Source organism: Dromaius novaehollandiae, chromosome 4 (assembly GCF_036370855.1).
Source record: "Dromaius novaehollandiae isolate bDroNov1 chromosome 4, bDroNov1.hap1, whole genome shotgun sequence".
NCBI lineage: Eukaryota > Metazoa > Chordata > Aves > Casuariiformes > Dromaiidae > Dromaius > Dromaius novaehollandiae.
The window spans coordinates 25524626-25540544 of record NC_088101.1 but is presented as its reverse complement, the minus strand read 5'-3'; the positions used below and the strand labels follow the sequence as shown (position 1 = coordinate 25540544).

Sequence of the window (15919 nt, the reverse complement as noted above, 5' to 3'; positions counted from 1 at the left end):
TGGTGTAACAAATAACCAAAACCAAAAGTTCAACATAAAGCTGTACTGTTTTACTACATGGTTACTACAGTTTATTGGAATTGAAATCTTTTTTTAGATCACCATCTACATTCAGATGTAGGCATATCACCTACTGAATTACTTGTTTCATGTTTTTTTTCCTCCACCTACTGATCTGACTTGACTTTTTGTAGCTAAAAGACAGTAAAACTGTTATACAGAGGATTGTAGCTTTGACCTACGTGATGATAGCTTGAATAAGCTTCATTCAATATAAGAATAGACCTGGTAGGACAAAGAAAAGCTGTTATTAAAAGCACTGCAATATGTACATGTCACTTTTGGACCAAGTTGCTTCACCAGGCTTACATCACTCAGGAGCAATTTTTTCCTGCATATCAAAGAGCAGTATAGATACAACAACTAAGGATAGACATATAAGTAGCAGAATTAATACAAGCTGAAAAATGACCAGAATCTTAGCGAAATGCAACAGAAAGCTAGTAAAATGTCTTCTCTGAGTATGTGTAAAGAAATTTGAGCTAAAGAAATGCTATCATTTGTATTATCTTCCACTGAATCATTTTAGTATGCTTCATCTTCAGCCTATCCAGGCTTTTATACTTCTGTTGCTGACGACCAAACTCACTTATCCCCACCTTCTGTTTATAAGCCTCTGCAAAGACAGACAGTTAGTTAGACTCTCAATTTGCATCATGTCAGAACAGGGGGTTAAGATTATGGGATACAGTAGGATACATATTAGCCAAAGGACTAGGGACAGATACATTTTAGAAATCTAAAATTAGGTTCAAGAAACTGGGAAAGCCTATCAGAAGCACTGGATAATGCTGTCCCCACGTCTAAACAGTTGCATTCCACAAACCTGACTCTGCTGTTACATGCACCGATGAGCTGGAATTGTTTCTGGGGCTAAGAGTCCATGCACTGATCTTTTTGCTAACATTCATATTATATTCAGTGGTGACTTGACTGTCCCAAAGCAAGGCTGGGGCTTCTGGGTTCATGCATTTGAGTTTTAAGGTTGATGAGTGTTGCTTCTTTAGCAGTAACACAGCAAGACCTTTTCCTGGGAGGGGCTCAAAACACATATAATACTGAAGCTGACATCAGTTTTCATTAAGACTGATCATGGAACTAAACATTATCATTCAATTCCCTCTACACTGCTATGTTTAACTCCCAAGTTTTTTCTACTGAGGAATTTAATACAACTGGCTTTGCATGCCTTTCCTTGGAAAAAAATACATTTACTATGACAAATGGGAGAAAAGACTGCCTTAAAAAGGAGACATGGGTAAACAGAGGGTAAACACTGGAAAATGGACTTTTTCCTGTATATATTATTCATCACGTCAATACATATCTGTATGTTTATTTTATGAAATCCTGCTTTGAAACCTTCTCAGCCATTTATTAGAGTTCATTTCTGAGGATGAATCAAGAGAATCCATGAATTGGCAAAATCACTATGTTCAAACTAATGTCAGTTTTAAAGATCTGTCATTAAGCCAGCCTGCCAAACTCATTATTAATGCTAGTGGAAGTAAAAGATAATAAAAAAAACATTAGAAAACAGCCTTACTAATTGGCTAAAAACAGTCATGAAACCTTAATAATAATTAATAGTGTCCTAATCAAAGCATATTTGTAGCAGAGTAAGAACTGAAAGAACATGCACCTTTTCTGAAGTATTGTCTAATTCCTGACGGTTTAGCACACAAAAGAGTATTTTAGGGCTATGCTGGTCTCCTTTTATTTAGAACAGGCTTATAAGAGCACAAAGGTGCACACACAAATGTCCATGAAATGTACAACTACCCTGTTGTTAGTGCTCCACACAAATGATCTACCCCAGAAAAAAAGTGTTCTAAGGTCCTCTGTACTAATCAGCAGGATTAACAGCATTATGCATAATGGTAGCACTGCTTCTAAAGAGCTCAGCATATTACTGTGCACAGCCTTGTGTCTGAGAAAAGCTAGGGTATAAGGGCTTGAGCCTGCCCTTCTCCCTAGGGACAGATCTGAGCAAGCAAAGAGGGTTGTTCCTCACATGGCCATCTGTGCATGAATAGCTGGCTCAGGAAGCAGAAACTAAGTGCTACATACACCATTGGAGAGGGGTGGACCAAAAAGTTGTAGGAACATGTTCCAACATGTAACAAACACGCAAAACTTAATACTTCTACATTTAGAGATCTCCCAGTTATAGGAAATTATTTTCTCTAGTAAGCTGTACTTCTTGCTCTAGAACATCATGTTTTCTACATTTGTTTCCTTGTAGGTATTTGCTTTAAACAATTTGGGGGTTTTTTTTGGTTAAGGGAGTTCCTATTAAAAGTAGGTATACTGAATGGACACTTCTTCACCGAATGAACCTTTCATAGCAATTACCAGCAAGTTGACAGATTACCAATGCTCAGTAAGAGATATATAAAGATATAAAAAGTTTCTGAAGCACAAGTATCATGATTCAGCTTATGTCAAAGCATGATTGCAATCCATGTGCACTAAGTTCCTTCCTTCATCTTTGTTCTCCACATCTCTCTCACCTATAATACTTACTTATGCAAACTCATGTACATCTTTGACAGTCTCTGAGATTTATCCAGTAAATCGGTGGAGGCAGTGCCTTTATAATTATCTGATAAAAGACTCCAGAGACAAATATATAGTAAATAGCAATAAATACTTCTCTGGAAAATAAGACGACAAGAATACTGTTGCGATTCACAACAAAGTAGTTTTGAATACCCTGAGGAGCTTTAGAGCAATGCCCTAGAGTGGAAACTCACCAAGCACTGTGAACTGCTCTGTGACATAGGAGATTCCAAAATCAGGTAAGATTTTGCAACAAGTGCCTGCACTGTCTCACCATTTTGTAATACCATACATGGACACATCAGCTGCCTATGGATATCAGAGAGCAGGACATTCTTTGTAGTTATCTGCAATCAGAGCAACATTCTGAAAAGAAAAATATCTGAAGCAAGAAGAGACACATTGCTTGCAGCTAACAAGTTAAATCATATTAAACTCGTTAGGCAAGATTGTCCTATGCTGCTTCCAATGTCAGTTAAGGCTTTGGATTATCTGGTAGATACGTGCTAGCCATGGAAATTAAAATGTCTAAAGACAAGTGACCTTGTTGTGTCAACTCTGTCAGATGTTTTGCATGTTTCTCTTTCCTGGATTTTTACAATTCATTTATTTTAAATAACATTCCCTGCTTAGAGATTCTGTCCACCCCTCCCCTTCAATACCTGTTACAAAACATCCAAATAGCCAAGGCTCTTCATGGGCAAGTTTGAAAAAAGAGGAAGCTTACATGTATTACTTTCATGTTTAAATTATATGGATATGGGCAATTCAAGGCCAGATTCTCTGACTTTGACCCAGCTATGCTTCTAGTATGAAGAAGCTTTAAAAATGGTATGACATATCAAAATTCCTCCCCAGCGGAGAATCTCTTTATGGCATTCTCGCCTGTCTTCCCCAACATTGCAGGTCTAAAAAAAATATATAAAAAGAAGTATAAAAAGAGACAAATATTTTCTTGCCCAGTACATTTTCATTGTTAAGCTCTTTCTCTACTCTAGCTTTTCACTGCGTGTGCAGTTATCCTTTTGTATGCACAGAAGTACTGCCCTTTACAATGCGTATCTGCAACATACTCTTTCAAAATAGAAACTCATGGAGTAGAGTAACATATTACAGTTATATAGTATTCAGTATATTTTATCATAATAAATTTTTATCACAATAAAATCTCAGTAAATCATTCTTAACTGTCATGTAAACTAATTCAGACACACCTAAAGGACACTCTGGCTTCCAGCCCTACTTTATAAAGACAGCCATGTGATCTCCCACTAGTGTTTCTTCATTACTCTTAGACTATATCCAACAAAATGGCTACTTATATATTATGAAGCATTATTATAAGTAATTAAACATCTGTCACAGAAGTTACCAAATGTAATGTTATTGTGTAAGTATTATTGCAATAATGACATTTTACTGTCTTTTTGTAATTACATTAAGTTTTAGAGCTCAACTGTGGAGGCACGCTTTAAAAATGGCATGTAATTTGCACTCATGATTTTCTATACCAAGCTACTATGAAATATGTAATTACTATTGTCGAAAAGATCTGTAAATCATAGTCCAAACTAAACTGCAAGGGTACCTTCTTATTTAACTAGTCCATCTTTCTGAGGGAATCAGACCAGAACAAATTATTTTTAGCATTCACAGATGCTGATTTTATATGAGGATTAAAGAGCTTATGAAAAAAGGAGCTTTCATATATTTTGATTTGTTGTAGATATTTGTAATGCTATTACAATAAAAATACCTTGCACAGTGCTATGCAAAGACATAAAAGCACTTTTTATACATTAATTAATTGTAACAAATTTGTTACGCTAATATTTTTTCCTATTATCAGATTAACAGAGGCAACAAGAAGAAACATTGTCATCAGGAGAATTAATGAGAGGGCTTGTAATGAAACCTCAGTGTCTTCATTTACTGCTCACGCTCTCTAAAATATTTCAGTTCAAGTCAAGTGAGTCAGCTGTAGAACAAAGCTTGAAAATGTTTTAATTACAGAATTATGTTCTGTTTCCAGAGGTCCAGCTACAGCAAGGACAATGGCATATTTTGGGGAGGGTAAAGGTCCGATCCACGTGGATAACGTGAAATGTACAGGAAATGAGAGATCTCTGGTGGACTGCATTAAACAGGACATTGGAACCCACAACTGCCGTCACAGCGAGGACGCCGGGGTGATCTGTGACTACCCAGGCAAGAAAGCCCCCGGGAACAGCAATAAAGGTGATGTCTGTTGTGAGTCGCAGAACAGATTCTGAATGGGGTACTATCGTGGTAGGAAGAGAAGGAAGCAAACACTCCCACATTACAGAGAAAATATTAATATTGAAAAAATTAATAGAAATAAAAGTGGTAGGAAACTCTGCCTTCATACTGCAGGCCGTATGTTTGACCTTATTGCTGTGTCAGCTGCACAAAGGCATCAAAAACTATTGAAATGATACAGGGTACTTGTGCACCATAGTACACAGCAGCCATATTTCTTAAGTTGTGCTTGGAACATAAAGACGGAAAAAAAGAGACAGCTACTTTTAACTTTTCAGGGCATAGTTTGTCTTTAGCTGTCAAGTTCTGCTTTTACTTACATCAGGATAAGTAAGGAAGAACCATATAAAAAAATCCTAGGAATAACTCCCAACTTACACTTGCAAAGCAGAGCACAACGGTGTAAAGTGATTTGTGATTAGAGTCAAAAAAAACTTAACTAACCAGAATTTCTAAGCCTGAGAGAATCCAGCATATTTTCCCAGAGCAAAATTTGAGTGTTGAAACCTACTATGAAACATAGAATAACTTCAGCCTTCTTGATTTTTAGTTAACTCTCATTGTAGATCGGATACTTCTTATTGTGAGTTTAATGCTGTCTACATTCCCCTTTCTTGTTCAGATTCTCTTGCTTCTGTTTGTGGATTGAGGTTACTACATCGCCGACAAAAGCGAATAATTGGTGGGAAAAATTCTTTACGGTAAATATTTGGTAAAGACAAGTCATTTTCACTATAAAGCCTCTAAGACATGTTTGCCATAAGCCACCTGTCTAATTTATGTTTTACTGTAGGATTTTTTTTTTCGCTTTTCCTTAGGTAGAAGCAGAAATACACTCAAAGCAAATTTGGCAGGAAATTCAAATAAATTCTTTGATAAGCAGCTGTAGTATCAGTTGAAAATCTGTGAATGCCTATGGGTTTAGTCATTGGTTGGGTTAAATATCTCACTTTCAAAGCAGCCATTTCACTTCTTCTGTTGAAGGAAATCTTGACCTCAAATGTGAGCTACATAAAGAGAGCTATGAATCTGGTACAAGGACTATAACTGCTCTCTACCCTGGAGAAAGGGCTCGGTATGATTCACTACCTAAGACCTGATTTTCCTTCAAAAAATATTCTTCTCTGATGATACAGTTATGGAACTGGGCTTTTTATTAACACTTCGTTCCTAACCTTTAATGACATATGTTTACATATGTTTACTGTCTTTCCCCTCTTCACATACTGCTACAATGAGAAATACAGGCTTTATTTCCTTAACAAATGTGAATAATCACAAAAATATATATTCACAGAATCTTATGAGAGGGATTGTAAAAAAACGGAAAGAAAATTACATCTTGACATGTCATCGTGCAATCTATTTCAAACTATGTGTACATCAATCAATCCATTACAAAAAAAATACTATACAAGTGGAAGGGGTTCAAATAACAATAGCAAGAGGGAGCCCAGAAAAACACATAAATTCAGTCAGATAGAGCAAAATAGGATTGCTCATCTTAGAAAGGAGACAAATGAGAATGACAAATAAAGCATTGTACAGAAAAAGCAGATAAAGAATTATTGTTTCAGAGTACACATACAAAGGACACTGGATGAAATTAAAAGGTTACAAATAACAGTCTCCAGTGAAGTCAGAGCAAGAGCTTCAATCTTGTAATAAACACGGGGACACTAGATGAAGTAAAAAGGTGAGAGAAACTCAATACTGCAGCATTTAGAAATAATTCAAAGATCAAGAAAAGGAACACATGAACATATCAGAAAAGGACTCATTACCACAGGAAATCATTAAGACAAATGACTTGATAAGGCTCAGAAAGGAACTAGATACTTATATGTATACCAGGAAACACTAAGCTGTCTTAATTACCCCATGTTTTGGAAAGAGATATTAAATCTCATCTTCCAAAATTTAAAAATCTCTAACTTGTTTTACTCTATGGAGAGTGAATTTCTCCATCTTCCCTTAAAATATTTGACTACCGTGAGATAGGATGCCAGACTGGGCAGTTCTAGTACTCCAGTTTACCTGTTCGACAGTAGCCAGAAAGTACTTAAGTCTACCTGCTTGCTTATTCCTGGATGTTGCTATTGCTCAAACATACAACCCTCTCTCTCTCTCCCTCCCTGTATTTTGCTAATCTATAAAACTAGTGAAAATTAATTCATTCTTTCTTGATAAGCCTGGGAATAGGCATCCCAGATCTACTAAACAAGACAGTTGATCACAGGCTGAAAGAAAGTGCTCGTCTGTTACTTGTGGGTTTTGTTGTTGCTTTAGACCTCTCAATTTGTAAGCCTGCCTTTTCAAACAGCTTTGAATCAACAAAGCAGATACTAACGCAGACAGGAAAGGAGGCAAGGATAAGTTCTCCAGAAATTCCCTCCTTTCCCCTACCCAGCTGACAGGAAATTTCTGACTCACTAACCATCTCCTCAGTTGCTTAATATTCTTTGTGTGGAAAGCAATGTTCTGTACCTCTTATCTGACTCGGATGGCATTTGGGGAGGAACCTACAGAGCATAGCTTTGGCACGATGAATACAATCTGAGAAGGTAAAATTAAATATTTCACAGTGGGAGGAAGTGCTCAGAGTGCTGGGCACCCAGACTGTAAACTAATCTCAACCATTATTAAACGGAATTCTGAATGCTGTAATAGTGTCAAAGGTATTCTCAACTGTTACTCTATAAACAACATAATTTGTAAGCTATTTCAGTCAAAAAACTATATAGGATTTACATTCAAGGTAACTGACAAACTATCTAACTTTTCCGGTTTTGCTCCCTGAAAGAGATGTCTTATGCTCTCTGCAGGGGTGGCTGGCCATGGCAAGTTGCACTCCGACTAAAGTCATCTCATGGTGACGGAAGACTCCTGTGTGGTGCCACTCTCATCAGCAGCTGCTGGGTCCTCACTGCTGCACATTGCTTTAAGAGGTAGGTCTGCCTTCAATAATGAGGCATATTTTCAAACTATTCCATTGCTATGAGTATAGGCAAAAGATTCTAGGCTGAGCCCATTTGAAAACTGTTCCAAAGAGCTGTTTTTTAATTTAAAAAACAAAACCAACAAACCTTTTCCCCCCAAATAAAAAAACTATGTTGAAACTATTCTGGGTCTTTCATTCTCACATTACACAGACTGCTCTCATCATTCAGCAGATTTATACTCAAAACTTCAGCATTTCCAAAGAAAGATATGGATAATACCTCTGACACGTTCATGCAGCTTTCTCTTCCAACAAACCTGCAGCACATGGTAGGCTTTCAGGTTACAGTGAGGACAACTGAGCAAATGCCAAACCCAGGGACTGTATGTTATATTTTGATGTTCTTTTTGGCAATAGGCAAGGGATGGATATTTTTATTGTACCACTTCACTGACTACCTGAACTGGTCCACAAAAGCCCACTTTAGGGCAATGCATTATTATTTATTCTGTTGAGTTTAATAGGAAAGCAAATCTGTACACTGGATGCTATTGAGACTGAGCAGTTTTGCTTATTCTTTACAAATAGGCTACAGCAACTGCCTTACTCTGTTATTTCCCAGTACATAAAGAATTGCGTTTTTTGTAGCCATCTAAATAAGGTCCCATCCCCTTTAGCAAAACACCTTCAGCAAAACAAAGAAATAATTGTATAAGCTGCTATACTTGTATAATTTTATAATATTGATGTCTAATAAACTCTTTCAAATTCAGCTTCTTTCCATATGTTTAGCAACTGGTTTGCAACTTACTCTCCCCTTATAAACATAATTGATCTACTTGGTCTAATTTCTTCCACAATTCTCCATATGATCTGGCTTTTCTAAATGTCTTCTCCCATTTTTGCATAAGCAGGTATCTTGTTACTGATGATTCTATTCAGTTTTTATGATAAGCCCTCTTCAGTATTTTTGACACCAGGAATTCACTGCCAATGAAATTACTGTGGTATAAAAATACTGAATTCCATAGTATGGATGTTGGATGTAACATTTTAAGCTTTCAGCAGCAATTATTTCATTGAAGCGCCTACAAAAGGTTGCACTACTGGCTGGAATAAAAATGTAGAATTGCATTGCAGTTCTGAGGAAATTTGCTAAAATTTGTCAGAGTGGGCTGCAAGTGTTTTAACTTTAGACTTTCGCCCTTTCTTCTTGCACACTGCTAACTAAAAAGAAGAGGCAGGCAAATGTTTTTGCCAAAGTGAATAGAAACATTTACCTTTGCTTAGCGCCAGATGCACAACATTTTCCCACTTTCCCACTTCATGAAAGTCATGAAGGACTTGGTAAAATTTCAAGCTGAAATGGTCAAACTGAGTAAAATTACTGCCTACTTCCACTGATGTCCCAGTTGTTTCTATTTAACTATGAAAACACTTGAGTTGCTATAACCAAAATTTATAGAAAATGGCTTCCTACTCCCCTGTTCTTTTCTACAGTGGTTACTGAGAATGCGAGTTAAACACCTGAGAAGGTTTTTATTAAAAAAATCCGTAATTTTACCTCAAAGAGAAGAAAAAGGCAGGTCACAGGAAGCAAGTTATGTTTTTTATGTACACATGAAGATCTTAGTTACACAAGTCTTCTCTTTATTAGAATGGTTTCACAAACTTCAGTGAAACAGGTTAGTACTGCTGCGTTGCATTGCCCCAGTTACAGTGTCTTCCTACAGTAAGTACTCCCCATAAAATATATTATTACCTGTTCTTCCCCATGGCTTGCTTACTTAACTGGGGCTCCAAGTCATTACTGAATCTGCTATGAGAGCTTTTCACTTCGCATACTTTTCTGAACACCTACATACTGGGGGAGTGTTAGGGAACAAGACCAGCATGGCTGTAACACTGATAATCCCACATCTGTGCAGCCACTCAAGGGGCTGTTACAGACTATCCTAAAACTGTTCTACTTGGTCTTAAGGGCCAAAACACTGTTTTGCCCCACTCAGATTTTAAGATTGCAAATCCACCTTTGCTCCTTTCTCAAAGTCCTCTGTAAAAGACAGCTTAATCAAGCCTAAGAATCTGAACTTTGACCTTTTAGTTACACACACACACAGAATTGTTTGAAAAAAAATCTATCCCAAATATTATTCGTGCTGATTTAGGACTAGTATTTAAAACTATGCAATATAAATCTAAGCATGCAACTCTCACAGCCTGTAGATGTGCTACTGTTTACTGTAAAAGAGGGGAGGCACCTTTGGCTCTGACTTGTCATTGGACAGACTGAGCTGAACTTCCTAATGATCTCAGAGCGATTTTAAGGGGCTAGGTTTCCAAGAGCTATCTATAGATCAAGCGCCTTCTTCACATATTTTCCAGACAGACAAGAGAAGAGACAGTATACCATTTCCCATACCTGAAAACCAGAGTACTGCTTAAATAACAAGAGTGGGCTCAATTATACTAGGGATAAGAATTAAATACAATTTTATGCATGATGGTAGGAATTGTCCCTCAGCAGTATAGCAGCATTATCTGGTTTCTGCGATTTCATATACACAGAATTTGATTTTGATGCAAAGTTGTAGCAACATTTGAAGCTATTTTATAATCTGCCCATTGCATTACCAAGTTTTGTCCTAAGTTGTTCTGACACCTACAGGGAATTTGCAGCTATAGACATTAAAAAAAGGTTAACTTTGGATGATTAGAAATATGAGGCATGAAATAAAAATGAAGTTATGACCAATGATGTCATTTTAGGAAATACTGAATTACTTGAACACTCTTCTGTTCTAATAATATAACTCTTAATGTAAGTGCTTCTTTAAGCACTCCTGAATGCCCACATACACTTCAGCATAGTGCTGGTAATCCTGTTTAGAACTGGGGAGCCTGAGACCCAGTGGAATTAATTGCCTAGCAACATGCCAGAGACCAAAGTAGAAACTGACATTAAAACTTAACTTTTCTTAAGCCTAGCAGAAATGGTCAGATGAATTCAGGTGTGCCTTCAATGTCACTACATCACTTGACTGGCAGAATGATGATATTAATACAGGGGCTCATAGCTAATCTGACTTCCAATTGGAGAGGAAATAAAAGGGCAAGGAGGTGCTAAGGACAACACTGGCAGGTTTCGCTATGACTTAAAGGCATACCCATCCTAGCCCTATAAGACAGTGGTAACACCCTGAAAGCTACATCACCTTCTGCCTGGGAAGCACTCCCAGACTCCTCCTCTGCCTGTGCTCTTCAGGTTATGTGATACGTGCACAATGGTTCTCTGCCATTTCATAGGTGACTTGTAGGTAAGGAAGACCAGATGCCCCTAGGTGAGCTTGCTATTTTGCCTCTTTTGTGTACTGACACTCTGTGACAATATTTACACATGGCAAATAGGTAACTACTACCGGGGAAGAAATATAATTGTCTATGGATGAAAAAGTCGGTTTAAAATAGCCGTGTGTATGAATGTGCACAGAAGTAAGGTAAATGTGAGACTGCAACTGGAAGCCTTGTAGCTAATGAAAAGTTCTGTACATTTGCATGAGAAGCAGCACTTTTCATTCCATTAAATCAGTTTAAAATTAGTGCATTTAATTAAGATAGGCTTTCCTGAATATCCGTTTTTCATTAAGATTCTAAAAATTACCATCGTCCATAACAGAAAATTAGCAGGACTTAATTTAAAGAGAATACTGTTTCTTTGTTAAAATCAAGGATATCACATAAAATAGAAGCTGCAGGTTTTCTTGTGTACTCTGAGATATGGCTGATAGGAGAGCACTTGTTATCTCTGGTCATAAACAACTTTGCTTCATGCCTCAGGCTTCTTCATGAATCAAAACAAACAATCAAAAATCAAGTTACTTTGATTATCAAACCAATTCTGGAAGCAAGTATCTTCATTTCTGATGTAAATTCCAAACATACAAAACAATGTATTTGTGACTTTGTACTCCTGACATCCACAAGGTTAAAGGAAAACACAAAGAACTAACCCCTCCCACTGCCCTGAATTTCATTAAAGATAATGGATAGATAAGTAAATCATGTACTTGATGTTGTGGATAAAGCCTATATACTAAAAAAAAGAGGCATCCATCACATCTAAAAAACCCCAAAAAAACAGATTTATACCAGGTTAAAAATTACCCTTCTCTATTCGAGAACTAAATCTCCACTGAACCACTGATAAAACTCATCTGGAAAGTACTGTGATTGTGTTTATTTGTATATGCAAAACCTGTATGTCAATGTACATAATGGTTAAATTACATGGACAAAAACTTACTGAATGCAAAAAAAAAATTAAACTCCATGAACAGCTAGCGTCACACTAATATGTGACTTAACACACAGAGCCAAAACTGTATCTATAATTATATGACAGCATTTTCAGTGACCTTTCGGAAATGTATTTGATTAAGTCAGGCAAAAAGGTATTTATACTTAATGCTAATGACCTCATACATTCTTATTCTAATAAGATGATGCTCAGATGTATACCAAAAAGTGCTAAAATACTGGTTTCTAATATTCCTTAGAGACCATATCTAGTGGTATGTTGTGGCATATAGAATTCCATTTTGAATAGACAGCTTTTGAATGCAAAGAGATCAACAGTTATAAACAATGACTATAGCAAAAGTTATTAAACTATTTAGTATTGCCTAAGTTACAAAGGAAACAGCATAACATTACTAAATTTATTGGGGTCAGTTGCTGTATCATTCAGATTCCTAAGTGGAATGTTATCACACAGTTATGGCATCTGAGCAGAAAAATATTACTGAATGAGATGTCAACAATAACAAAAACAAAACTCTTGTATTTTTTAAGTGTTTTTTTCCTGCATTTAAGTTAGAATAATTCAAATGAAAATAATACAAGCCATTTTACTGCAATAGAAAGTACTTTCTGTATCAGCTTCCTTTTACAATTTACTCTGAAGAAGACTGATCCTGCAAAGCTGGCTAACACAACATCCAAGATTGACTGTTTGTAATCTCACCCTGTGTGAGAGGTGACACCAGAGGAAAAATATTTGGCAATATAACTCATTCTAGTGTTATTACACTCTTTACATTCCAAGCATTATGCCTGTTCTGTAAATAAGTTTTGTAAAAGTGAAAGACGACCATGTCTCACTACTGTGCACCCCTAACCATCCAGCTACCCTACCCTCTGCTGACCTTGTCCACTTTGGAGAGGGGCACAGGAGCTGTGCTGCCAGCGTGTAAAACATCCTATAAGTGGGTGTTTTATTCCTCTGTTGTGAGAGTTTCACAGAAGACCAGTGCATTCATTAGCTTCTAAATGAGCTATCAGGATCCGTCAGTTTGATTTTGATAGTGTTCAAACTGCCTTATATATCATAGTGGTGTGCTTTCTGCCAAGCAAACAAGCACAATATGGTTAAGTGCATGCAAATGAAAATCAAAGTGAGAGATACAGAGTACCCTTGATTTGGTAGCATCTCGTTTACTCTCTTGCTGCAATGAATTCAGAAATGTTTAAAGTCTTTTCTAGGAAATACATTATTTAGGAGGTTATAATCCCTTCACATGAGACAATAAAGATCATTTATCATATATACATACTAAACTGCAGATGCAACTTTGTGCACAACACACAAGATTAGACTAAGGAATCAGATTCTTTTCCATATATTATCCATAAGGAATAAGAACCCCTCCCCCAATTGTACATTTATATATGAAGATGTTTATAACTTTGAATGCTATGGTTTTGCCAAAGCATTACTGCAGATTTTTGCACAGAACCAGAAAAATTTGTTTTGTGAGTCTATCTATATGTAAACATGCTAAAATCAAACTCTCATTTATGGTTTCTAGAGAATTCCCCAGAATAATAGTGAGCAAATATATCTTATTCAGTACAAACTGTTACAGCAGTGGCCAAGACGTTATATTGTAAAGGTGCATAAGTGATTCACAAAAAAGCCACTTTCACAAAAGTAATACTAGAAAAAACTGTATGAAATAACTGTAGTATATAATATTTTACTTACTGAAGATGTGTGCATCCTTACTATAGGAAGGAAAGTCAAACAGATAGGAGGAAGACTTGCCCAAGGTTATAGATCAGATCTGAGCACTGCTGGAAAAACAATACTGTTTTCAAGCCAGTGCCAGATTATACTTTTACAGCTGCTAAGTCGCTCCCACATTCAGAATTGTAATAATAAAAGTCTGGACTGATAATAGTGTACTAAGCATCTCAGCGAAGTATGGTAAGATTTGCCCTTTCTGAAGACAGGTATGTGGCAACAGAGACCCAAAAGAGTTTCATCAGTTTCAGAGCAGGCACTTCAGGCAGAAGCAGAAGGCAAGGATTTTGACAGATGACCTGTGCGGATGCAGAATTCGGTATTTCACTGATGTCACCGTTCAGATGGCCTGATACATACAACTCCAGAAACCAGTTAAGACCTAAAGGTCTTCACTTTTCTACAAAAATCTCCCTAAGAGCAAGCAAAAGGGATGTAGCAGGTGCCAACTCTACTTCCATGGGGATTTTGCCATTTATTTTATCAGGAAAAGACCTAAACTCTGAGGATTTAATGGAGTTTTTAATACTGGGGGGGGGACACAAAAAAATCTAGAAATGTATTAAACATCTAGTGAAAAAGAACAAAAGACAAATCCAAGTATTGTTAAAAAAATTCCAAAGAAATACCTCAATTCTAGAAACTTGGAAGGGGCAAAGGTAGGATGCCTTGAGAGCCAGGATTCATGATTCTGTCTTTTCTAGTGTTCTTTTCCTATTCATGCTCTTGTTACTTAGTGGAAATTTTCTAATAAAAATTGATTCAGTCATCAGTTATAAAATATCGGCACTTTTATGGTCAAAACAGAAAGACACTAATAATGTCACACAACAAATAGAGTTTTGTTTTGTTAAATATCTTCGAGATAAACTTACTGATCCACAAATTAAGATAGTTATTTTTTTCAGGGAGGAAATGAGCAATGTATTTGGTTGCATATATAGCTTAATTTTTTTCATTTCCCCTCTGAGATTAAAAATCAATATGAATTAATAAAAAAAACAATATGAACTTTTTTTTAAACACCTCTAAACTGTAGCAAGTCTGAGAAAATTGCAACTTTTCATTTCCATCCATAGACTTCCAACCATAAGGAGTACACAGTAGACAGAGGGGAAGCATTTCATATAGAGTACTGTGAAGGAGGTCCTGGAAAAAGTTTTGTGATAGATAAGTTGCTTCATAATGTTTGGTCATAGTCTACACCATTCTCTTCTTACAAGCCTACAGGAGGAATTTTGCTCATACAAGACCTGAAGGAGACATGCAGAATTTGACATAGAAAGGCAGCCAGGGATGCAGCCTACAATTACAAGAAATATTCAGTGGTACAGCTATATATTGTTCAGAAGCCTTCTGTTCAGAAGCTCCTGGGTTTTTTGCTGTTCCCCGAGCAAACCTTAGTAAACTATGGAGATCAGCACATTACTGGAGGGCATAAAAACACAGGGTAGGGTAGATGACTGAACACTGTAGTGTATTTTCTTTTGAATGCTATGAGGAAAAGGGAGAAGTCAAAAAATACATATTTGTGTTAGCTTAGCCAGACTTCAAAATATACAAACATACCAAACACTACTCCCCTGTTTGCATTTTCCTGAGCATGGCTGTGTCCTGTAACCCAAAATCTAAAAAGGCATGCATAGCAACACTTACTGCAGCCATAGTAATCATTTTGAAGGTATTTTACCCTTTAGTTTACAATGTTAGAGATTGGGATCATTTTTAGAGGCGCAACAATTAAGATTTACAGGCTTTCTGTCACTTCGAGAACATAAGCACTTTTATTTTACATATATATGTCAAAAGACTTTTCAAAACTAACCTACAAAACAAGCTTGAGCACTGTTTTCATTTCAGTAATTATTTGGGGGTTTCACAATGATGTTAGTACTCGTAAGTTTTCATTATAATTATTGGCATTTTGTGTTACTTTTGCTAAAAATATTTGTGATGCGCTCCTTGCTTGCACCTTTAAAATAAATGCTAATTGT

At 36.5% G+C, this 15919-nt stretch overlaps 1 protein-coding gene and 1 long non-coding RNA gene across 3 annotated transcripts in view; one reads left to right on the top strand and one right to left on the bottom strand.

Moving 5' to 3' along the window:
• Positions 1 to 15919, bottom strand: part of LOC112980891 (uncharacterized) — a 69839-nt gene that overhangs the window by 41927 nt on the left and 11993 nt on the right. The window lies entirely within an intron of this gene.
• Positions 1 to 15919, top strand: part of PRSS12 (serine protease 12) — a 48400-nt gene that overhangs the window by 26231 nt on the left and 6250 nt on the right. The window contains exons 9-11 of the mRNA XM_064510633.1: positions 4655 to 4860; positions 5525 to 5603; positions 7728 to 7850. Coding sequence (XP_064366703.1) covers positions 4655 to 4860; positions 5525 to 5603; positions 7728 to 7850 — 408 coding nt within the window. The remainder of the gene's footprint in view (positions 1 to 4654; positions 4861 to 5524; positions 5604 to 7727; positions 7851 to 15919) is intronic.